We start from the raw sequence: 23,554 nt of genomic DNA on the forward strand, positions 1-23,554 counted from the left end.
CGTTGCCCCGGCGGAGCGGCGCGGCGCGCCCGGGCGGGATCGCGCCCTGCCTGCCCGCCCCTTGGACGGGGAGCGCCCGCCTGGCACCGCGGCGCCTGTCTGTGGGTGCTGCGGGAGTGCCGACTTTCCCTGCGCCTATGAGTACCGGGGTGTACGGGAGCCGAGCTGGCGGGAGAGTCTGACTGCGTCGCCTGGCAGCGGCCACCGCCATCTCCCGGGAGCGGTGAGGCCGAGGGGCGGGCGGTGCTCCAGGGAAGGAGAGCCAGACCTGCCGGCGGCGGGGGCGGTCCGCGCTGCCCCGGGAGTGCCGCGGGCAGCCGGGCCGGGGGAGGCGGCGGCGGCCGCGGGGCCTGGGCAGCGTCCCAGTGCGGAGCCCGAGAAAGGCACATCCCGCTGGGGCTGCGCTCGGCTGATGCCTCGACTGTGTCTCGTAGTGAAGGCGGCCGAAAATAAGGCAACTTGTTAGTTCATCAGTTGGATGAAACGGAGTTTTCACAAAAGTGTCTCTCGGCAGCATCTTGGAGGGATCGCGGGCTGTCAGTGTATCTTTGCTGGGGCTGGGATATATACCAGTTGGGAGAAAACTGGAACCCTGCAAAAGATTCTCTTTTGGTTGGGGTTTTGCAATTAAGATCTTGAGCTTTACAGAGCTAGGCCAGGTAGTGCAATTTGAAAGTCCAGAAGTAGCTTAATCTGAGTTGCCCATAGTAAATAAATACAGAACTAACCTCGTGACTATGATGCTTCTTGGTATTCAGTCTTGCTCACATGTACATGACTCTGTGCTGGACATTATACACACCTGTGCGGAAAAAGAACAGCTGTGCCTACTGGTGCTTGATTTCACTGTGTTGATAAGGTATCATCATGTCAGCTTAGCCGCCTCTTTACGTGGTTTCCTTTAGGCAGCCTGGGAATTGTTGGTCTGATCGTACTTGAATGTACTCACCAGACCTTTTCTATTCTCCCCGTGCTGCACTTTGCAACATCTACCCGTTTTATGTATGTTTGATTCCTTGAGTAAGTCAAGAAAGGCTTGTGATAACTAATGTCACGTGCATATCTATTTCACTCGTTTTGTATACCCATGATCTCAGTGTCTCATCACACAGATCATCTGTCCACTAAAGCCACAGGTTTAACTGCAGGCAAGGGATGAGCTAAATTTTATGATGGAAAACTCTTCAATTAAATAAATTCTCTCTTGTTGTCCTTAAGTATGTACATACTGTAGAACATACTGTATGCATAGGTTGTGCCCCCCCATACCTTCTTATGGTCTCCCAACAAGTTGGATTATTTTGTTTATGTACAGATATGTCTCCTTTTGGATAAAATTTTCTGACATTTTCTTCAGATATTATTTTGTAAGTTAAGAGGAAAAGATATTTGGAAGATGGAAGGTAGGAAAGGATTGACAGTAGTAAGGTTGTATATTTGCTTTCAGAAAAGTTTTGATTGTTGGCCATTTCATACTTGTAAGCCCTACATCTCATTGTTTAAGAAAAAATGACTGTGTTTAAAAACTCTGATCGTTAAACAAGTGTGTTATTGAAATCAAGTAGTATTCAATTAACTGAAGAAGTGCCAAGATCAATGTTCTTCTGGTATTATCCTTTGCCACCTACAACAATGCAGAAAAGCAAAAATCTATATATGATGTCATCCTTATGAAGTCAGGGATTATATATAATGCATGTTTTATATTTAGTAAATATTGAAGTAATATAGTTAATATTGGAGAGCTCTTGACTAGTTCACATATTGAGAAAAGATGAGGAAAGGTTGATTTTTATCATCCCTTAAGCATACAGCTGGATTTCAAGGTCCTACACCTCTTCTTTTCAGAATGCTTAGGCATATTTTTTGGCAAAGTAATACCAGTAATAAAAATTTCCCTTTTATTAAGGGAGAAGTTTTCAGTTGTTGAGTCTTTCAACTGCTGAACAATGAACAGGGTACATGACGGAAGAGATCTCAAAATATCATTCTCAGTGTAGAGCACTGTTAGAGCTACTGATTGAGCTTAATTTTTTCCTATAAAATAGAATGCTCTGACATTAGTTTTTTGAATAATTTATTATTCTAGTTAGTTTTATTTCTTTCATAATTGAAAATTATTTCTTGAGCATTTATACCATGTTAATAATTTAGGGGAATAAGTAGATTAAAAATGCTCTGTTTAAAATTTGGCAGAATTTACTGTTTGAAATATTGATCATAAAGGCTAGAGATAGCTCCAGAGGATAGAATAATCCAAGATATTCAATCTCTTCTGCCTTTTTCGGACACCGTATTGGCTTTTAGGCATGTGAGAAGTCACAGTGACCCACAACAAGCAGTAGGTAAACAGTAGAACAAAACTTTCCACTGCTTTCAGATCAGATTTTTGTCAGTTTCCAGGTAGATTCATGTCCTTTGTCAATTCAAGTATTCTAATAATCCCCCCAGTATTTAATTGAAAGAGTTTAATATCTTATAAATTAGTGTCAAGAAATGGGTGCTCACAGTATCAAGCTTAAAGAAGGTGTTGGTTGTGTTTTAAAAATTAGAAATAGCGATTTTTGTGACTGTAAGGAGATGTTTATCCTACAAGGGCTGGTTCAAGGGGCATCCAGTTGTGTTTGTTCATTAGCATAAAAATGTAACATTACGAGATGGGGAAGAAAACAACGATATTAAAGTTAAAATATGGGTTTCACAGATGTCCTGATCTTCACTGTTAGTGTCAAAAATTCATTGAGTATGCATGGTGTAATTTTTAACTTAAAAAAAGAAGGTTTTACTATAACCTCCTAGTTTCCAGTAGATCAAAATGTGACTGAAGTGTTAATCAGTGTTACAAATAGATACAATTATTAGAATCATCTTGTGTGATTCAGTGGCCAGCCTCCATTTAATCATTGATCTGAAATTGATTGGCACTGATAATACTTGATAACTGTTATTTTTATTTTTGTTTCAGGAAAAAAATCGTAAATTCAATATGGCACCTATTTTAGATTGGAAGAAGCTTTTGAAAGTTGATCCAGATAGTCTGCCTCATCAAGAGGAACTAGCAGACAGATTGCTGGAGACCATGTCCAAGGTACTTAAGAGAAGAAGAGAACATAAAGGGTTTTGTTATATGTTTTTCCCTAAATTGTCTCTGGTCCTTCACGTACCTGAAAAATTTATTTTGTGGATTTCACAGATATTAGTATAAAACCACTGTTGTCTCTTTCCTTAGGTTGATGGGAAGGACTTAGAAACTGAAACTCCAGAAAAACTGATACATCTTTTTAAAATTGCTCAGTCTCTATTGAAGGTTTGTGTTAATCCTCAATTACTACAATTCTGCAGATGCATTTGTTTATTTTTTTGTTTAAATGAAAGCATTGTTATTCTTTTTTTTTTTCTAAGAACACTGGTTACTCTAAGATAATTTATATGCTAGATGTGTGCTAGCACCAGAGTACCTGCATGTAGCTGTAGGCGTTTAGTAGTGGGAAGTGAAGTGAATTGGACTAACATAGTTATGTAGATGGAAAATGCAAACAAATTTCTCAAAAATTGATTAGATGTTGTAAGTTATTTGTAATGGTTTTAATTTAATAGAACTTTTTGTGGGACATTGAAGTTTTAGAGCAAATAAAATTATCACCATGCATGAAGAAACACCACCATTCTAAAACTGATCCTATAAATCTGTCATACATTCTTGTATTTATTCATAAATGTACCGAAAGGAAGAAATAACAGCAGCATAGGGTAGCATGTTGGTTTTAGAGAGGCTGTTTTACTGCTTTTAATTCTCCGCAGTATAAATGTTTTGAACGTTTGGGTGTCCCTATAAAATAAATTACTAAAGAAGATACTCTGAACTTCTTAATTGTCCCCATAAGGAAAAATGAGAGTAATTTGATTTGTTTAAAGAAAGTCTATGTTCTTTTGTAAATATTGTCATCATTTTAAATATGAGATGTACAGAACAATCTTAATTTATGTTAATAGTAAATATTTTTTTTTTTGCTTACTGTACTTTTCTCAGATGAAAACTCAAGAGGTAGAACTGGCACTAGAAGAAGTTGAAAAAGCTGGGGAAGAGCAAGCCAAATGTGGTAAACAAGCTTTAATATGCTGTTCCTAAATGATTTGTTAAATGTATTTTTTAGTATTGTTGTTGTTGGGGTTTTGTGGGGTTTTTTTTGGTTTGGTTTGGGTTTTTGGTTGTTTTGGGATTTCGTGGGGTTTTTTTGGTGGCTTTTTCTTTAAGTTTAGGGAATGGAACAAAATACCAACTGCTCTGAAGTCAAATTCTTCAATGAAGCCAAATTTTTAAAGATTGAGGTTAACCATTGTAGTTTTATGTGCTTTCTGCCTTGTTGAGTAATTCACTATATCTGTTCTATTTTAACAGAAAATAATTTTAAAACAAAAATGATGAAACTTCAGAATGAATTAGAGGTATGTTTTAAAATTTTGTTAGTTTATAGAGTGCTCTTTAACAAGGTTTTTAAATGAGTTTTTTTAGACTAGTGTTTTAATCTTGTAAAGAGATGAAATAGCCCTACACTTTAGCAAATTCTATTAATTGGTTTTTTAATATTCACTGGTCTTGTGTGAGTAATTACTTGTATTTTATATACTTGAATAAATCCCATTTATTGTAGTCTTACCATCTGCTTTGTTTTTTAATTTTTTTTCTGTTTTGAATATCTGTACTGTATGTGTAATGTTACTTTAATGCTCATAAGAAGGCACAAAGATCTGCTGGTGGTCGCGATACTCGTTTTTTGCGTGATGAGATGCGCCAACTGCAAAAACAATTAGAACAAAAAGAGAGACAGTTAGCAGATCTAGAAGAAGAGCTGGAAAAAGAGAAGAAAGTGAATGAACAGGTAAGAAGGACTTCAGCTTAACATCTCTAAAAGCTGTTCTGTCAAATATTTTGTAAAATTGATATTCTGAAAAGAGCCTCTGTAATTAAAAAGAAAACATTAATGAAACAGGACTGCTGTGCATTCATTTTCTTTTCTGTTTCTGGAGTTCTTTGTAGTGTTTAATGATACCTGTAAAGGTTTTCCATCTTCTTGTAGCTTGCTCTTCGAATGGAGGATGCTGAAAATGAAAACATCAGATTCAGGAGAGAGGTTAGCAAAAAATTGTTGCCAATTTACTGTATTTTTAACTTTATTTATAGATATATTACTGTCTTTCTATATTTATAATTTTTGGTGTGGCATGATGTTTAATTCTCTTTTAGGACATTTCCTGGTTACTGGTGTAAAGAAAAATTTAATTAAATTTAGTAAATATGTACTACGTGTGCTCCAATGAAACTTAGTTAATTGAGGTTAGGAGGCGTCTACATTCGAATTTGCATAGTCCTACTGTGCATTAATTTGGTCTGGATTTCGTTTTGAATTTTTAGTATTTTTCTTAAATACTGTTGCTAAGTACATTTGTCTAATTATTGTCCTGGGGTAAAACCTTGTGAATCATTTGTCAAAATACCCCTTTGCATATGTGTGTGTATGTGTGCACATGCATGCACAGGTATATAGAAAGCTGTTTTATTTTGTTTCTATGTCAATTAATATTTAGTCTTCCTAAAGCAAAGCTAGTTTCTAATACTTTTCATGCTTTGTTCTCTTGGTCTTGTTTTCTCCTTTTTAATATGAAGAAAAAGCGCATGAAGAAAAAGGTGAGGCTTCTAAGTTTTTTAAAAGCAGACTGTAGGAATTTGGGTAGGTTTTGAATGTCTTAGCTCTTTGTGTTAGCTTGCAATGACTTTGTCTTCAACTCGTAGAAATAACATTAACTTTGGATTACTTTTTATGCAGACTGAACAATTACGTCAGGATGTAGTTGACTATCAGAGGCAAATAGATTCTCAAAAAGAAACAGTTCCATTACGAAGAGGAGAGGACTCTGATTACAGATCACAGTTGTCCAAAAGAAGCTCTGAGCTTGTCCAGTATTTGGATGAAATTCAGGTAAAAATCTATGTATGCTATTGAATACCTATTAGACGTTTACTGACAGTAGTGTTTTTCGTGACTCTATGTCAATTTACAGATCGAGTCACATGGAATAAGGGAATTCATAAAGTAGTTGGGTTCTGTCTCTACTCTGCACCTATGATTCTGGTAGAGGTAATGCAGTCACTGACAAGGGGAGATGTGTCTTTTATTTACTGTTAGGATTTGTTGAAATTGATGACCTAGAGGTGAAAACCTCTCTTCTGTGCTAATTTCATGTAAGACTTTCAAGTTCTCATTCAGATATTAAGATGGGCACTTTCTAAAAGCAGCTTTTTCTTTAATTTTTCAGAATTTGACTGAAGCTAATGAGAAGTTAGACATTCAAAACCAAGAAATGAGGAAAAATCTTGAGGAATCAGTGCAAGAAATGGAGAAGATGACTGATGAATATAACAAAATGAAACTAATTGTGCAACAATCTGATATTATTATGGATCAGTTACGAAAAGAGAAAGATCAGTACAAATTTCAAGTAAGAGCTGACTCATTATTTAATGTATTTGTTTTAGGTTTATACTGTATTTTCGTATTTTAGCTTAACTTAAAAGAACAGTCAATGCATCCAGTTAAAAACACCCACTCCTCTGAAATAATGCTTTTTAAAAGTAGTGTGATCCTTGAGTCTGATGCAGATTTTAAAACACAAAAGATCACAAAAATTTTTTTACAAAATGTTAGTCATATTCTGTTCTTAAGAGTCATTCCCTTGCTGCTGTAATGCTAATCTGTTAAATTTTTTGTGCTCGATGTAGTGCATTTGTACACATACAGTGGTTAAACCCAAACATTTCGGTGATACAATGTTTACCCAAATGTCACATCTAGGTTCAGGACCTTTCAGACCAGCTGAAAGCAAAGAATGAGGAAGATGATCCACTCATGGCGGCTGTAAATGAAAAAGTTGAAGAATGGAAGGTATTTTTTAATACTTTTCTTTATGATTTTTAGGAATTAATTCAGGGGTTCTGATGGTATTTTATCTTCTTTTCAGAAAATCTTAGCTTCAAAAGATGATGAAATCCTAGAGTATCAGCAAATGTTGTTTAACTTAGAAGAGAAAATGAAAATGGTTCAACTTGATGTTGACAGAAACAGCATACTGGCCCTTCAGCAGGTACAGTCCATGTGAGAAATTGCACACATAGAAATCACCACTCGCTAAACATGCAAATATCAAATATATATTTAGTCTTTCATAGTTTGCAAATATCAAAATATGCATTATTTGTGTTTGAGAATTATGAGACAGGTCAATTCATTCCACTGCAGAGTTAGCTTAATAGGCAATGTACAGAGGAAAGTTCTCTGTATGTATGTATGTATGAATGAACTGCATGTATGTAGGTATGAACTGAACTCTTGGTAGTTGCTTCTGTTACTTTCATATTTATCTTTTTTAAGTGTGATGTAATGTTTCTAAAAGACAGCTTAGTTTCTGTCCTAAATTTGCTAGTTAAGGAAGAGTCTTCCCTATTGCTTAATTTTCTGTGTTCATTTGTCTCACATCCTGAGATTAGCTCAGTTGATTAGAACATGGTGCTAATAACACCTAAGTTGTGGGCTTGATGTGTATGGGCCATTTACTTAAGAGTTGGACTCGATGATCCTTGTGGGTTCCTTCCAACTCAGAGTATTGTGTGATACTGTGATCTGATGCATACTATTGAATCTGTCGTTCAGTCTATGATAGAGCTAGCTGAATATAAATATCTCTCACATTCATGCAAAATTACATAGTTCTTTGTGATTCTGAAAGTCCTCACTGTCTTGAAAACCATATAAAACCCCAAAATAATGTGGCCCATTAGGAACCTTGTAATATTAATTATGGATAGATAGCACACCCTATGATTTCAGGATAATTTCCTTCCTTGCTTCAAGTTTTTTAAAAAAATGTCTAATGACATTCGTGTTACATTTTGGGTTCTTGTAGACTGAACGATGTGGTGAGATATATTTATTCAGTCTTCCAAAGATAGCTTCTCAAGAGAAAGAAGCGTAAATTACGAATCAGCCTTAGATGATCAGAAGAGGAAGGCAGCTGAAAGTAACCTGGATAAGCAGTTGTAGAGTTTGGTTTTAGCTGACTAGATGGTTGTAGAGGTTGCTTTTTTGGGTGACGATCATTAGCATGACATTCTGAACTGTTTTGTGGAAATAAGCATGTTTTATAAGCAGACACTTAAAAATTAAATCAAGGCACTGCTCTGTGTTTTTACTCAAATGAACTGAGCTTGCTATCATTCAATGTATGTTTATATTCTAAAAGACTGTGTTTAGCTCCTTACCACTTTGCTAAACTCTGTACCTTTGGATTGAAATGTGGTTATTTGTCCTCTAAGAAAGCTTTCAATTTTCTTAGTATAAAAAAAGGACAACAATCTTGAGATTTTTACATTTTCATTATTATTACTGCCTGTAACTTTTTTCAAGTCTCTTTTTTATCGTTCTCCACTTTTTTTATTCACGACAGAAAAGAACAGTAAGCTTTCTATGTTGTTTCTAAAGTTCACGTACAAGCACAGAAATAGTGTAGTATGAATAGAAGTCGCTTTCACAGTCTGTATGTACTTAATAATGTACATGCATGCGAAACAACGTGTGGTGAATGTTTAAAAGTTAAATTACTTGCTGACAGGCTGTCTGCAATTCAGGTGTCATGTATGGTTGATCGTTAGTCCTCATAAGCTTGAACTTGTATCTCTCAGTTCCCAAAGGCAGTTGTTTGCGAGGAAGCAGGAAGGAACATGTATCATCTGAAACTTTTCATCTAACATTGACAAAATCTGAAAGTACTGTTTCCATTTAAAATTGTTATTCTACAGTGCTTTTTTTTCTCTGTGTTTGATTGTTTTATTTTTACTTTTTCTTTTATTTTTCCTGCTTTGCGTTTATATACCAAACTTCTAGATAATATCTGAACTCTCTGTTGTAAGTATAGTATATTTGATGTTCTACAAATTGCTTTGTATTAGCTACATGTAATTTGTTCATTTACTGTGTGGTGTTCTCTATTGGTAGTTTGCATCTCAGTAAAGAAGGATCCTTTAATGGAGTTTCTGGTTTTTCATGTGTAGGGTGTGCAAGAGCGGGATGCTCAGATAAGGTTGCTTACTGAGCAAGTTGAACAGTATACCAAAGAAATGGAAAAAAATGCATTAGTTATTGAGAAATTAAAAAATGATCTCCAAAAAGATAAAGGTAACATGACTATTTTATATTAATGTCTATGGAAAGGAAAATAAGAAACCACAAATTTATTGTGCATTCTTTATTCTCAAGAAATACAGGAAAAAAAATAATTACAGTATTTAAGTAATTTTAGTCTTTAATTTTTTTTCTTAATTTTCTGTTATTAAACTTTCATGGAGAAGTTATCCACACTACGTCAGTGGGTTTTGTGGGTAATAAAACTATACCTGGTCTGTAAAAGTTAGAGCATAACATATAAGATCTCAGCTCCGTCAGGAATTGAAAATAAGTAATAGCATGCAATTCAAAATAAATTCTGATGTCCCTTATGTGCACTTATGATAAATATTGTTTGAAGGACTAATGAGAGGAAACAAAACCAGCCTCTCATATGTAGTCTCTTGTAATTCTCTAATTAAAAAGAGCAGAAAATGAAGATGTCCTTTTTAATGTTTTCTGAAGTGTTTTTGTCTTGCTTAATGGCAGATAGAATTCCTAGTTGAATTGTAAACATACCAAAAATTTTCTTTCCAGGTCACTCATCTCTTGCTCAGCAGAATCATAGTGAGGATATGCAAGAAAAGTTAAAAAGACTGGAAGAGAGAACTATGGAGGCTGAGAAATCAGCAGAATTAGCAGAAGCAGATGCTAGAGAAAAGGACAAAGAGCTTGTTGAGACTTTGAAACGAATGAGAGACTATGAACTGGTAAACTCAGAGTGGACAGGGTATTTAATTATATTTTTAGGAGATCATTTTGTGCTTCCCTTCCCAAAGCTTCCCTTCCCTTTTTGTCCATTGAACAGCAATTGAACACTCAAGATATGATTCTTCAAAGAATCACATAGTAAGAGGGCTCACTTAAAATGTGCAGACTCCTCTGTAGTCGAAGACAGATTTGTAGGATCTGCTTTTTATTCAGTAACTTTTTTCAATAAGCATAGTGCAGAAGAGTGGTACAGGTTGAAAAATATTTTTTCTTGTCTGTGTAATGAAGAAAGAAAGTTTCATGATTTATTTTAGAAGTCTTCTGTTGGTTGTTTTGTTTTTACTTCCCATTTGGGGTTTTTGCAGGGAATATATGGTTTGGAAGAAGCTGTTGCTGAGATCAAAGATTTAAAAAAGCAAGTCAAAATACGAGAACATGAGATTGAATCATTAATTAAGGAAGTCAATAAACTTGAACTTAAAATAAATGACTTTCTTGATGAAAATGAAGAACTCAGAGAGCGCTTAGGTATGCTGCATCCAGTACATTTTCAATTATTTGTTTTGCAAGAATTGAAATAAGATTTAATAATAGATTTTATTATACCAAGTCACTGGAAATAATTTGGTATATTCTGCTAATATTTGCAAGTAGTTTTAATTAGGACAAACTGCATGAATAAATGTGGCTTACAGGTTTCTTTGACTGAAGATAGTAGGTTCTCTACTATATTTTGGTTTTGATTCCTCTTTGACCACACACTGCTTAATAAACTTCATTGTATGGTGTTTGGAAACCGTAACGTACTGAAGTTGTAATGCTAGATGGAAAAACACAGACAAAACTTCAGACAGACTTATTTTTAAATAGAATAATTTAAATGTAAATAAAGTTAATTTTAGGTGACATTTTATTGCATTTTGGGTTCTGTGTAACTGAAGTAAAATTAAGCTTTTTTCTGTCGTTATTACATGGAGTATATGTGCATATATTTTCTAGATAGTTACATATTTTTATAGTTTATGTTCAACTATCAACAAATTATTTTTTAATTCTACTTGTCTAATTATATTCTTATTTAAATTAACTGCATTAACTAACATTAATGTTTCTCCATAATGAATAACTGTACATAACATACTGTGTTTTAGGTCTTGACCCAAAGACAGTAATTGATTTAAGTGAATTCAGAAACAGCAAAGCGCTGAAGCAGCAGCAATATAGAGCTGAAAACCAAATTCTTTTGCAAGAGGTAAGTGATAAATCTTTTTTTTGCATAAGAACTACGTAATAAAAATGCATTTGAACAAAGTGGGATGCTAATCTGTGAATAATAATATGCAGATTGAAAGACTAGAAGAGGAAAGGATTGAACTGAAAAAACAAATTCGTAAGTTGGCTCAAGAGAAAGGAAGAAGAGTTGCAACAATAGGTAGGATGTTTTTATTATAAATTGTCCTTTCAAAAACATGCTATCTACTTATTAATGTTTTTATATATTTTATATTTACTTTTTTGTTTAAATTAAAAGGCTAAATGCATTTCATTGAATCTGTAGGAAGAGGTGAGTGGTTTTAGATTTCGTAGTCTTACAGCCCAGTATCTTCTTGAATTGTGATGACTTGTAATGTATCACTGAGACTTGTGTCATTGCCTTGCAGTTCTTGGATGCAGGATGATCTCCACAAAATTTCCAGTAACGTACTTAACATATGTGTTTCAAAAATCCTAAAATTTCAATTCTGTGCCACTCAGGGTAACGTAATACGTTCAGATGGAAAGGTTTACAGCTTCTTACTTTGCAGATAGAAAACTAGAACTCAGATATAATAAATGGAATATATTCCTTTGCTTGGAGACCAGTTAAATTTTCATAATAACTTATTGCTTGTACATCTACATGCAATTAGGATTGGATGCTGATGATATGCAGATGACTGATAGCTTTACTGAAGAGAAGGGAATGAATAAGAGGAAGTTGGATTTCTTGACCACACATGACATTGCTGAACTAAAAGCAAAGGTAGGTCCATAAAGCAGGTTCATGAACATTTATTGCATTTCTCTTTCAAAAATTAAAAAAATCCTATTTTGTAAATATCTGTTCAAGTATTTATTAAGCTGCCTTTATTAACCGCTTTTAAAAATCCAAAAATGAATAATTTGTATTATTTTTAGAAGACTAGTGAATATTGTATATTTTTTGTGAATACAGCCTAGCAGCTCATGTGAAGTGAAGTGTGAAACAGACTTGCAGATAGAGTAGCCCCAGCTGAAGTCAGAGAAAAATATAGCTGAAAACAGTAAGGCAGTGGGAAATCTACCTAGAAGAACTTCTGGCATACATGAGAATTTAGATCACTTGGAAAAAATTAGAAATACTTTTTCTGTTCATTTAGGTGCAAAACATGTGATAGAGTGGCAACTAATTAATCACAAGTGTAATTCTGAAGCTCTTAGTATTTTCATATCACCAGAGCTACAAATTATATAGTCTCACAGACTTTTGGTCTGTATCATACTGCTATTCCAACTTCTACATGACCCAAGAATACATGTTTCCCTATGACCAGAGAGTGTTATATGGGGATAGACCGTGTGTCATTCTTCCAGTGAATCCATTTCTGTTGCCATTTCAGGCAAGAAATTCATATGTGGACTGGCTAACTTTCATGAATGCATACTCCAAATTTGAAAAAGTCTGGAACTAAAATATTAAATTGCTAAAATTAGATTCTGTGTATTTTTGGTCTGAGAGAAACCATCTAATAATGTGATGAGGAAACCTATTTTCAATGCATAAATTAAGCAGAAGGTCTTTCCTATCTTTCACAAAATGTTTTGGGACTGATGCCGTTTCTGTTGAGGCTGTTGAACTGTGTGACTGATCACTGAAAGTATATATCTCTACACATCAGACTTTTTTCAGCTGTACAGGTTTTCCATGCTGTAGTACTATGCTTTGCTGATGTGGTTTCTTTTAAAATAGCATCAGCCAAACCATGAAATTAATAATACCTACTAATTGCATTTTCAGCAGAAAAAAAGTGTTGGGTTTTTTTTTTTATATTTTGGAAGTACTTTCTTTTCACATATATATGTGTAAATGGATGTAGAATCCTATACTAATAACTTATAGCTGGGTTTTTTAAGAAGGAACAGATATCCTGAGATTTGTTGGCTAAACAGTTACAAAGAATTGCAGAAACCAGGCAGTGCAGGTACCACAGGCTTGTAAAAAAAAAAAAACCAACAAACAATTAAAAAGGATAAATATTTTATGTAAAGTTTATTTATGGTTTAAATAATTTTTTCCTATGAATTTTATTGCTGTGAAGATGAGCCTATTTCTTTGATTGTTGTTTTTTATATAGCACCTAATTTCGGTTCACGTACTGTGTAATTTCACTATAGAGCATATATGGATTAATAATATTTTCAAGCTTTTATTCTTATTTAACCACAGTCTTAATGAAAATTCTAATAGTAAAATTCCTAAATTGCAATTTTTGAGTATTTGGTTGGTTTTTTTAGAATGAATATCTTGCAACTGAATTAAATGAGAGAGAGAGAGATTTGGAGAAGAACAGGACGGTAATAGCCAAATTTCAATCTAAATGTAAGTTGCAACCTGGTTTAAAACTAGGGAATATTATCAGGTACCTGAAGATAGTTTGCTTCTTTAGTTGTTCTGGTTCTATAATTTTGACCATAGATTTCTGGCTTTTAAAAAAATGTTTAAGTTAATGTATATCTGTGTGTGTGTGTGTGTGTGTGTGTGTGTGTGTGTATACATATATAGTGTTGCTGAATTAGTGATAGTACACGACCACATACTTTAATCATACTAAATTCGTTAAAATGGACTGTCTCATGTTTTTCCTTCTTGACTGAGTTCTTAAAAGGATTTTAAGTCTGTGAATAATCCCAGAATTTACCTTTGTCATTGTAGAGCTTTCCTGGCTCACAGACAATGTTGGGGAATTAAACCAAGTTACTGCTTACTTACTATATGTATGTTAGCTGAAGTGTACTACTTACAAACTCAGAAATAAAAATAATGCAAATTTCTCCGGACAAGAATCTTAATTTCTTCCCAGAAAATGTGAATTCTTAATGTTCTTTTTGACTTTTCGAAATAGACTTTGTGAAACAGATTTTACAGTTCACTCCTGGTCTTCAGGACATTTAGACATATTGTTTGGATGCAGAGAATGTCCTGGAAGGTTTATTTGGTTTAATTCAAGTTTTCAGACTTCTTGCTCTGTGCTAGAAACTGGAATTCCATTGAGAAACTACTGGTTTGTATTTCTTGAGTGTCTTTGATAGCCACATCATTTAAATGCTTGTTTTTGTCAGTCTGCAGAAGGAATTCAGGCAATTCCTATATACTCCATTGTTACACCCAAACATTTCCAAGATAGCCATGTTTCTGGATTTGTGAAAGTCTGATAGGCTACTAAAGAAGTTTAAAAGGTGGAAGGAAACATCGAAGACTGGAAAGTTCAATAAATTCAATTGTGTTCCCATGAAGTATTTAATTATTTTTGTGTTAGTATTTCACCAGTAAAATATACTGTCTAGATATTCCTAGCAGCTCTGCTTTTAATTTCCTAATTGGTTATGTCTATGTATGTATACTATGAACATTATTTTAATTTATCAAATCAACAAGTATCATAATGAAGTGTCCTAGGAAACCTTAACTCATTTTTCCCATGCTTTTAAACGCATTTACAACTTTTAATACAGTAAAAGAGTTATCAGAAGAGAATAAGCAACTAGAACAAGGAATGAAAGAAATATTGCAGGCTGTCAAGGAAATGCAGAAGGATTCTAGTATGAAGGGAGGAGAAACAGCCTTAATAATCCCTAGTCTGGATCGTTTAGTTCATGTAAGTTTGCTTTCTAAAGTATTATTTAGCTTTATAAAATTTACAGGGTATTCTTTTCCTCCTCAGTTATTGGGTTATTGTATAATTTAATAGTAGTTTCCTTGTGTATATACTTTCATAGTTGCAAGTAAGAGTAGAGTGTGTGATTCCTCTTTAACAGTGTAAATTAAAAATATAAAGGAGAAATTGCCAATAAAATTTAAAAAAAAAGTCCTAACTTCAGCTGGATAGTATAAAGCTATCTGATGTCAAATTTATTGTGCCTGTGATAAAACTTAGGTAAAAGTTCATTTGCATGTCTTTTATCACTATGGGACTTTCAGGAAATGTTTTTTAAAAATTCTTTATTCAAACATCTTTCCAAAAATTATGTTTTTTACAGAAAAGTTTAACCATTTAAGTCACAGTATATGGCAAATATACAATCAGGAAACTGATAAGTAGATTTTAGAATGTTTAAATGTCATTCTTTTTTCTAATTTCATGTAGTCTAAACTTGATGGCTCCAGTTTATTATGAAAACATTAAAGCTTTTCTTCACTTTTTCTCTGTTCTATTAATTAAATGTTTACTGCATTAGGCAATGGAGTCAAAGAATTCAGAGGGAATCTTTGATGCTAGCGTGCACTTGAAAGCTCAGGTTGACCAGCTTACAGGACGAAATGAGGAATTAAGACAGGAGCTAAAAGAGACTCAGAAGGAGGCAACAAGTTTGTCTAATCAACTGGCAAATGCAAATGAAAAGGTAAATATTTTATATTATATTATTTGTATTGTACTTCAAAAGTGTCTGCTCTGATAATTTAGAACCACACAATCTATAAGATATTGAATTTAGCTTATGTAAATGGTGTACAAGATTTGTACAGTAGATTTGTACAAATCTTACTGAAATTTATGTATTGGAGCTATCAATTCATCAATTTTAAGTTCAGATCTTGCTCTTCTTAATGTTACTTTATCTTTGAAGTATTCTATCATGTTAAGCACCACGCATGCCTCTCTTTTAGGGGAGAACTGTGCCCAGAAAGCTCACACATCTATTTCTTTAAAAAAGACAGGAGTCTTGCATTTGTTATTTATAAATAAGTAACAGAGATTAAGTGTTTGAAATGATGAATCATTCTTTAAAATCCTGTATCTTGTTTTAAGTTGTACAATTCATTCTGCGGAATGCTTCTTCCAGGGAAGGAATAAGGAATGGAATATTATCTTAAAAGAAGCCAGATTTAAATTTGCCTTTTATAACAGCTTTGGTGATGCAAAAAGATTTACCAGAATCTAATACTGTAGAATAGTGTTTTATGTACTTTTAGAGAACAAGAGAGCTTTTAAGTTAAATAAAAAGGCAAAGATTTGTTTAGAATAAGCTGTCAAATAACCACTGCAATAATTATTTCCAAAACTTAATCTTATTAAAGGAGTAGAAATGCACTGTGTTTTATACAATTTTGAATAAAACTGTGGTGATATTTTTAGTTGCCCTGATTGCTGGAGTAATTTGATAAATTTGGGTAAACATATTATGCATTTAATGATTTATGGAATCACAGCATTTTCAAAAGGCTATTTTAGGAGTTTTAGAATGCTTTAGAGTATAAGTGGAAGTGAATTAGGTTGCTTATAACAACTGATGTAGCACAGGGAAGCAATATATTTTCCATTTTATTAATTGAATAGCAAGAGCTCCTTTATGTTTTTGTATCCTTTGTTTAGATTACACAACTGAAAAATGAAATTTGCTTACTGCATCAGTCAGAAGGTCCCAATATTGTCTTGCAAACAGTGAATCTTCCAGAAGGAATGGTTCCTTCAAGTGTTAATACAATTAATTCTCTGAATGAATATTTAATACGTCTTATACAGGTAACTCATATATTCCTTGATATCAAGAATATTTATAATGTAGCTAATTTCTCCAAAATTTAGCACCATGTCATGTATGGACATGAAAGAACTCTCCAAAATTATTTTGGTGTTCTAACATCCAGTAAACTCTTTGGGCTATTCTGTTATTTCAAAGCTGTATGTATTTGTTGTGCTGTAAACCTGAAAGATAATAGTTAATTAAATATTTGACAGCAAATCAGATTTTTTGGTTTAAATCTGAATTTTGATCTAAATATTTGCACTCTTCCTTCTACTTCTGCTCTCCCTATAGAGCAAAGGTCTCTATTAATTTGCCATATGAATTTTCATTCCATTATTTGTCAAAGCAACAACTGTAAAAAGAGGCATAAATTCACTGAAACAGAAGCCAGTGATTTCCATGGGAAGCATAGCAGACAGGTACCTTGTAATGAAGATTTGAGTCATTTGGAGTAGAAGTAAAAAGAAGTTACTTTTCTATTATTATTAAATTTTCCTTTTTTTTTGCTGTTTCTGATCACTTTTTTTCAGTAGAGAATATTTTTTCGACTCTATATGCTCATAAAGTAGAAGAATATTTGGGAACATGAGAAAAAATGTCATTTTCCCGTTAGACGTTCAGTTAGTATTCTTTGTGGGCTAGCAACAGGTCAGGGTGTTTTGAACTTCGAGAGCTGTAACCCACAGTGCAGTTGTGCACTATTTCACACCTGTTAATAGGAATACCAAAGCTCATGGTACTTTTTTTATCTGTTACTTCTAAAGAAAATACACATTTTATATCTTGAGTTCACATGGTTCATGACAGAAGCATCTATCATGAAAGCACAAAGGAATGTCATTTTGATTAAGTTAATAATTTCATGTTTAAAACCTATATTAATAATTTATTTTTTTTTTACTTGTAAATCAATAGGAATTGGAAAACAAAGAAAAATTACTTAAACAGTTAGAAGATGCAGTAGAGGACTATAAGCGAAAATTTGCAGTAATTCGTCATCAACAAGGCTTGTTGTATAAAGAATATCAAAGGTATTGTTCTCTCTTCTGAATTATGAAAGCTCAATTATCTAAATAATTAACAATTTTGAAATAAGATTTTCCACTCTGTTGAAGTAGTTCTTTGGTTAAAGTAATAAATGCTGCTGCTCTTGGATATGGACTCCATATATTTTCTTTAGTCTTGTCATCATCATGGCTGGGCTTCGTAAATGAAGATTTGGGAAGGGCTCTACCCACGTTTGTTACAAGCCTGCTGGTGGCTAAAAAGGCCAATACGAGATAGGCACGACTGGTTGCAAAAGGCACAGCAGAAAGACTCCTTAGGTGGTATATTCTACAAGGCACGATTCTTTCTGCGTTGCCTTTTCTCCTCGAGAGTGATCCTGCGTGCTTTCTCAAAAGCATCAACAGTGTTATAGATGGTGTGTCTCCAGGTCTCCCGATTGGAGGCCAGAGTAGACCAGTTATGTTGATCAATATGGCCAAGGCTGAAATGTTGTTTCAGGGAGTCCTTGTATCTTCTCTTTGGGGCTCCTCTCTTGCAGCAGCCGGTGGCAAGTTCACTGTAAAGCATGATCTTAGGGAGGCAGTGGTCCTTCATCCTTGAGATGTGTCCTGCCCAGTGCAGCTGTGTTGTCAGCAACATGGCCTCAATACTTGTGACTGCTGATTGTTCTAGAACAGACATATTAGTCACACAATCTGACCAGTGGATGTTTAGGATTGTGTGGAGACAGAGTTGATGTAAGCGTTCTAGGAGACACAGGTGGTGGCAGTAGATGACCCACTATTCAGATCTGTATAAGAGAGTAGACAGCACTATGGCTCTGTAAACATTGATCTTTGTACTTTTCTTCAAGTGTTTATTTCGCCAAACTCTTTTATGAAGCTTTCCGAAGGCACTACATGCCTTTGCTAACCTGTTGTCTATCTCTCCATCAGTCTTACCATCCAAGGAGATGAGGCTACCTAGGTAATTAAACTGCTGGACTGATTTGAGCACTGATTGGCCAATGGTGATATGGGGATGATGGAAGACTTCCTGAGGTGCAGGTTGATAGAGAACTTCTGTCTTCTTTAAACTGACTTCCAGCCCAAAGAGCTCAGCAGTGTCTGTCAGTGTAGAGTCGTGATGGCCGATAAGGATACAAGGAGTCAGTTATGTGCTGGAAAGATGTCTTCTTTTTTTTTTTTTCTCATCTGCTTTTTTATACCCCTTGCTAGCAGCAAGCAGTATCCTTATTTTAGGTAAGCAAGCAACAGTGTTTTCATTGGCTAAGTTCTATGGGCGATACATTTGGTAAAGCTCAAGGCCTTATTGCAGTTCCCACGTCCTAGGCCTACCAACTTTATAGCCTGCCTTTGTTTTCTCCATTAGGGCTGCGTACTGACTTCCTTATCATCAAGGATACACTCGAAACTTTTCCCAGTCGATATCTCCATCCTGGGAGCTAATAGACCTGCTGTTAACGCCATCAGTGTCTGCGAAGCAGGATGTTAAACGCTGCAGAGCTGCTTCTGTGTGGGCAACAAGGGCGGTGTCATCAGTATAAAGCAGCTCCTGGACAAGATGGTTTGAAGTCTTAGTGTGGGCCTTCAGTCGCCTTAGGTTGAAAAGGCTTCCATCAGTACGGTATCAAATGTAGATACCGTCCTGATCCTCGAGGTCTGCCATGGCCCTTTGGAGCATCATGCTGCAAAAGACTGTGAATAGGGTTGGTGTGAGAACACAGCCTTGTTTCACTCCATAAGTTATTAGAAAGGGCTCAGAAAGTGCATTGCCATATCTGACTTGGCCGTGTTGATCCTCATGGAGTGAGATGATCATTTTGAGGAAGTTGGGGGGACAACCTAAACGTTCCAAAATCTGCCACAGACCTTTCCTGCTCACAGTATCGAAAGCCTTGGTGAGGTCAACAGAGGTTACATAGAGACCTTTGTTCTGTTCCCTTTCTCTTTTCTTTAGTCTTGTAAAGATTCAGAAAACTACAAAACTATTTTTGCTGAACTCTTCTGATGTTGCATCTTTTATCATGAGGATTTCATTTTGCTTTCTGCATCTGATATCTTGCATTTTATTAGAACCTGGTATGGTGGACTTTTCAGTCTCATTTTCTTTTGCTTTCAAGTGTGGGTTTTAACAGTTTTTCTGAGGGTGAAAGAAAAATACCTGCTATCCAAATACAGTCAGAGATCTCTGAAAATTTTAGGTTGTCAGGACTTCGTGGTTAGTTTTCTTTCATACTGTTAGTTCCTTTATATGCTTCAGTGAATCTAAATTCTATAAAATTCTTCTCAACATCCAAAAAAAAAAGGATTTTCATCTGTTAGGAGCACAAGGATGAAAATGGTGATTTAGATTTTTCAATTAACAAACAGTTGAGTCTACTGTGACTTTGGATTGGAATATAACAGTCACTGGATGGCTTTTGGAATAAGGGTGTTTAATCTTTTAGAGATTTTTTTTGTTCATTGAATCAGTTAAGATTCCCAGACAACGTTATCTCTGTTCAAGGCATTAAAGGTATAGCTTTACACTGCCTCCTTTACTCCTAGATTAGATATCTCCAATGACAGGGATAAGATGATGATTTGAGGCTACTTCTCTAAAACTGTTACAGATTGAAGTTACAGGATGAGATTCTTTGACTTGGTATCCCGTAGAGTCACTTTGAGAGAATTTTCGTTTCTTGTCCTCCATTTTTTTCTATTATGGAAAAAACTAAGATATCTTCTTTAAAGAGAAAATACTACTTCTGAAATACCCTCGATTATTTTTTTTAACTAGCATAAATTATACCATACGGTCTACAGAAACTTGTTTATTAGATTTGTATGAACAGTTCATAGTCTGTTTTGTTTCCAAATAAATAAATAAAAATGGATAGAGGAGAGTAGTTTGGGCCAAAGCGAAGCTGTTTTTCATTGAAATAGCAAAACGTATAGTGGGAAGTTATGTCCTTTATGCATCTGAAATAAAATGAATATGATAGATGGAAAGATTTGTAGGCAAAAAAGAAGGAAAGTAAGGCATCTCTATCTCTGCATTATAATGCACATTTGAAGAAGAAGTAAGACACTGAAGAATTATTTTCATCACTAAACCAGCTGCAGCATAAACAGAGAAGATAGTTTTTCAGTAATCCATCTACAATTTATAATTTTTTTTCAAATTACATTATTGCTCAAAGTAAGTACTTTGGTTTGCGATATTTCAGGGTTGCTGTTAAAGTTACAGTTTAAAAAATCATGAAGTTTTTCATCATAATTAATGAAAATGCATTACTGTTTTAGTCAAAAGGAAAGCTGGCAGAAAGAATCAGAAGATATTAAAGAGGAAATGAAAAAACTAGAAGAGCAAAAAGAACAGGATGCGACAAAAATAAAGGCATATTCTGTAAGTAATTCTGTTGCTTTTATTTTTCAAAAAGATTTTAGAACATAGAACAGGTTTTAATACAAAATTATAAATTTTTACATGGGGAAAATGCTGCAGGGAAAAATGACTCAATTCGAATCAAATCAGGAGGTTTACTGATTTACTAGTGGAATGTAAATAGCTAGCTATCTGAACTATTACATTCAGAATCAGCGTCAACAGTACAACGGTAAATCACAATATTAACACACATATAAAATCTTACTATAGACCTGGAAATCTCTAAGCACCAATCAGGAATTAACCCCTAATATTTCTCATCCCACACATCCACCTGGCCTCTTCAGGTTACCAGGACACACACTTTTTCCTGAGAGCACAGGTTCCCTGTGTACACACACCTCCTGTGTGTGCTCCAGGGTGCTGAGCATATGTGGGGCCGCTCCGGTGTTACGTGTGCCTGTTCGCCTTTCTGCAGCGTGATCCATGCACTTGTGAGAAATCACCCCAAGAGGTCACATCACACACCCGAGGTGTGGGCCCCTAATTGTTGCACTTATTACTTCCAGACCTTAGCTGGAGTGCTGAGGGGTGGTGTCCAGCAGGGAGGAAGCACTCACATCTGCGGACGAGATGCAGGCATGGGGAAACTTCTGAAGTTGAACTGGGTTATGAGTGCTGCATTCTAACCCTCTCTGCCCCTGCTGTTAAAAGTTTTTATGCTGCATTTATACTAATTTTCAAACTGACTACTTCTTTATTTCAAATCTCTAATTTTACGGTTACTGTTCAGTCTAGTTCATGGTGATCTTCTTTAGGATTATCAGTTTTGAACAGATGCCTTCTCAGGCAATCTCTGTTAACACTCACACTGCTCTCTTAACAGCAGTTGTTACCCAGGCTGTTTGACTGCGAGGAGGAGCAGTGCAAACAACTTGTTGAAAAGCACAATAATTTGTACTAAGAATTAAGATTATTACTTTGAATTGCATCTTATTTATATATAATTGTTAATGTATGTGAATCTGTTCCAGAAGAACAGGAACCAGAATTCATCTTTCTGTTTTGATTTACTTCCACCAAGTCCAAATTCAGTCTTGCATTTAGAAATCTGAAAAATATTGGTGGTACTTAAAAGTTCCTGGAATTGATGCATGTGTCTAATCACAGACATAGTGCAGTTTCAGATGGTTACAGGTGTCTTTGGGTACCAAACATTGCAAAATATAACCAAAGATATACTGGCCACACACCTCCTTTTAGAGAAGCAGACACAGGGCAAGGATTTCACAAGATGCTGAAAGTAACTGTGAAGGTTTAAACAGCTGAGTTCTAACAATTTTCTTCTGCCGAGGGATAACTGTAGTGGTATGTGGTCCTGCTTATAATCCTGTTCATGACTGTGACTGATTATCAAAATAGTTGTTTCCTGAGGCACTTAATTCTAAATATATTTCCAGGAAATTGGAATTGTTTTACAGATGTTTCTATTGTATGTCTAAAAAATGAGAGAGAGAGAAAGAGAGCAAAGAGAGCTCATACCATCTTACTTAATTAGTTCAGTATCTCGTTCTGCATTTCTGGAGTCTCAGGAAGAGACTGTAGCAGAATTAAGATATTTCTGACATTTGTTTTTTAAATGATTTTAAAATTTAATGGAGTTTAATGATGTTAGCAGTGCTATAAAAATATTGCTGAGATCTTTTAAGAAATTACCATTTCCTAATAGCTTTTATTTCCAGAGACATATCTATCCAAACATAAGTAATAAATACTACTATTTAGCATTATTTTTTGTTAGTGTGTAATTTTGTTTAGAATTAGTTTAACATTTTCAGATTAAACATTCTCTGAAATTACTTCACTGTGAGTGATCAGTGATAGTGTGATGCTTGCTTATGAAAACTTAAGAAAAATAGGCTTCTTGATTGGAAAAGTGTCAGACTTCCAGGACTCTGGATTTTTTTTCTAGCTACCTGTTCATTCTTGTTTATTAAGCTCATAGCAATCTGGGAATTTACAGCTCCAGTTTCTACTACCCGTCTCCTTGGCCAGCTGATGTGTGCAACAGCAAAGCTAAAGCACACATGGCACCTGTGACCTAAGTTACCATATTTTCCTCTCCCCACCACTGCCCCTCCTTAGATTTATACACGTATACAAACACGTGTGCCCGCGCACACGTTTCTGTAAGAGGGATCCTGTGTTTACTTTGCAAATTTTTTGGGTTTGGTCTTCAAAGTAGGACATTATTAGTGTTTGGAACCACAGGACTTCTATTTTGTTTAGAAAATTTCCCCAATACATTTATTTTGATTCTAGTAAAAAGGGGAAGACAGATGACGGTAAATGCAGAGAACTATTCTTTTTCTAAGTTTTGAAAATATCAGCATTAACTAAAATTTTATTTAGTCAGTCAAATGTATTTAGCTTCTGTTCCTCAGAAATTAATAGTTTTGGAGATTCAATTTTTTCTTTTGATA

At 34.8% G+C, this 23,554-nt stretch overlaps 1 protein-coding gene across 8 annotated transcripts in view; it reads left to right on the forward strand.

The window, feature by feature from the left end:
* Positions 1-54: 54 nt before the first annotated feature.
* Positions 55-23,554, forward strand: part of CEP290 (centrosomal protein 290) — a 55,437-nt gene continuing 31,937 nt past the window's right edge. For 2 of the 8 annotated variants that reach the window (XM_027654176.1, XM_027654213.1), the window contains exons 1-23: positions 59-223; positions 2,966-3,088; positions 3,230-3,307; positions 4,031-4,100; positions 4,400-4,446; positions 4,737-4,880; positions 5,079-5,132; positions 5,826-5,978; positions 6,316-6,498; positions 6,852-6,941; positions 7,018-7,140; positions 9,104-9,227; positions 9,753-9,925; positions 10,292-10,454; positions 11,078-11,178; positions 11,271-11,358; positions 11,837-11,949; positions 13,461-13,545; positions 14,679-14,821; positions 15,402-15,566; positions 16,538-16,687; positions 17,607-17,722; positions 20,987-21,089. In XM_027654176.1, the coding sequence (XP_027509977.1) occupies positions 2,987-3,088; positions 3,230-3,307; positions 4,031-4,100; positions 4,400-4,446; positions 4,737-4,880; positions 5,079-5,132; positions 5,826-5,978; positions 6,316-6,498; positions 6,852-6,941; positions 7,018-7,140; positions 9,104-9,227; positions 9,753-9,925; positions 10,292-10,454; positions 11,078-11,178; positions 11,271-11,358; positions 11,837-11,949; positions 13,461-13,545; positions 14,679-14,821; positions 15,402-15,566; positions 16,538-16,687; positions 17,607-17,722; positions 20,987-21,089 (2,568 nt within the window). In that variant the 5' untranslated portion in view covers positions 59-223; positions 2,966-2,986. Of the gene's footprint in view, positions 224-2,294; positions 2,346-2,965; positions 3,118-3,229; positions 3,308-4,030; positions 4,101-4,399; positions 4,447-4,736; positions 4,881-5,078; positions 5,133-5,825; positions 5,979-6,315; positions 6,499-6,851; positions 6,942-7,017; positions 7,141-9,103; positions 9,228-9,752; positions 9,926-10,291; positions 10,455-11,077; positions 11,179-11,270; positions 11,359-11,836; positions 11,950-13,460; positions 13,546-14,678; positions 14,822-15,401; positions 15,567-16,537; positions 16,688-17,606; positions 17,723-20,986; positions 21,090-23,554 lie in introns of those variants that run through there. The other 6 variants (XM_027654227.1, XM_027654189.1, XM_027654219.1 and 3 more) reach the window with 6 other exon arrangements.

The sequence above is a fragment of the Corapipo altera genome, unplaced genomic scaffold, assembly GCF_003945725.1.
Source record: "Corapipo altera isolate COAL_440 unplaced genomic scaffold, ASM394572v1 1, whole genome shotgun sequence".
Lineage (NCBI taxonomy): Eukaryota > Metazoa > Chordata > Aves > Passeriformes > Pipridae > Corapipo > Corapipo altera.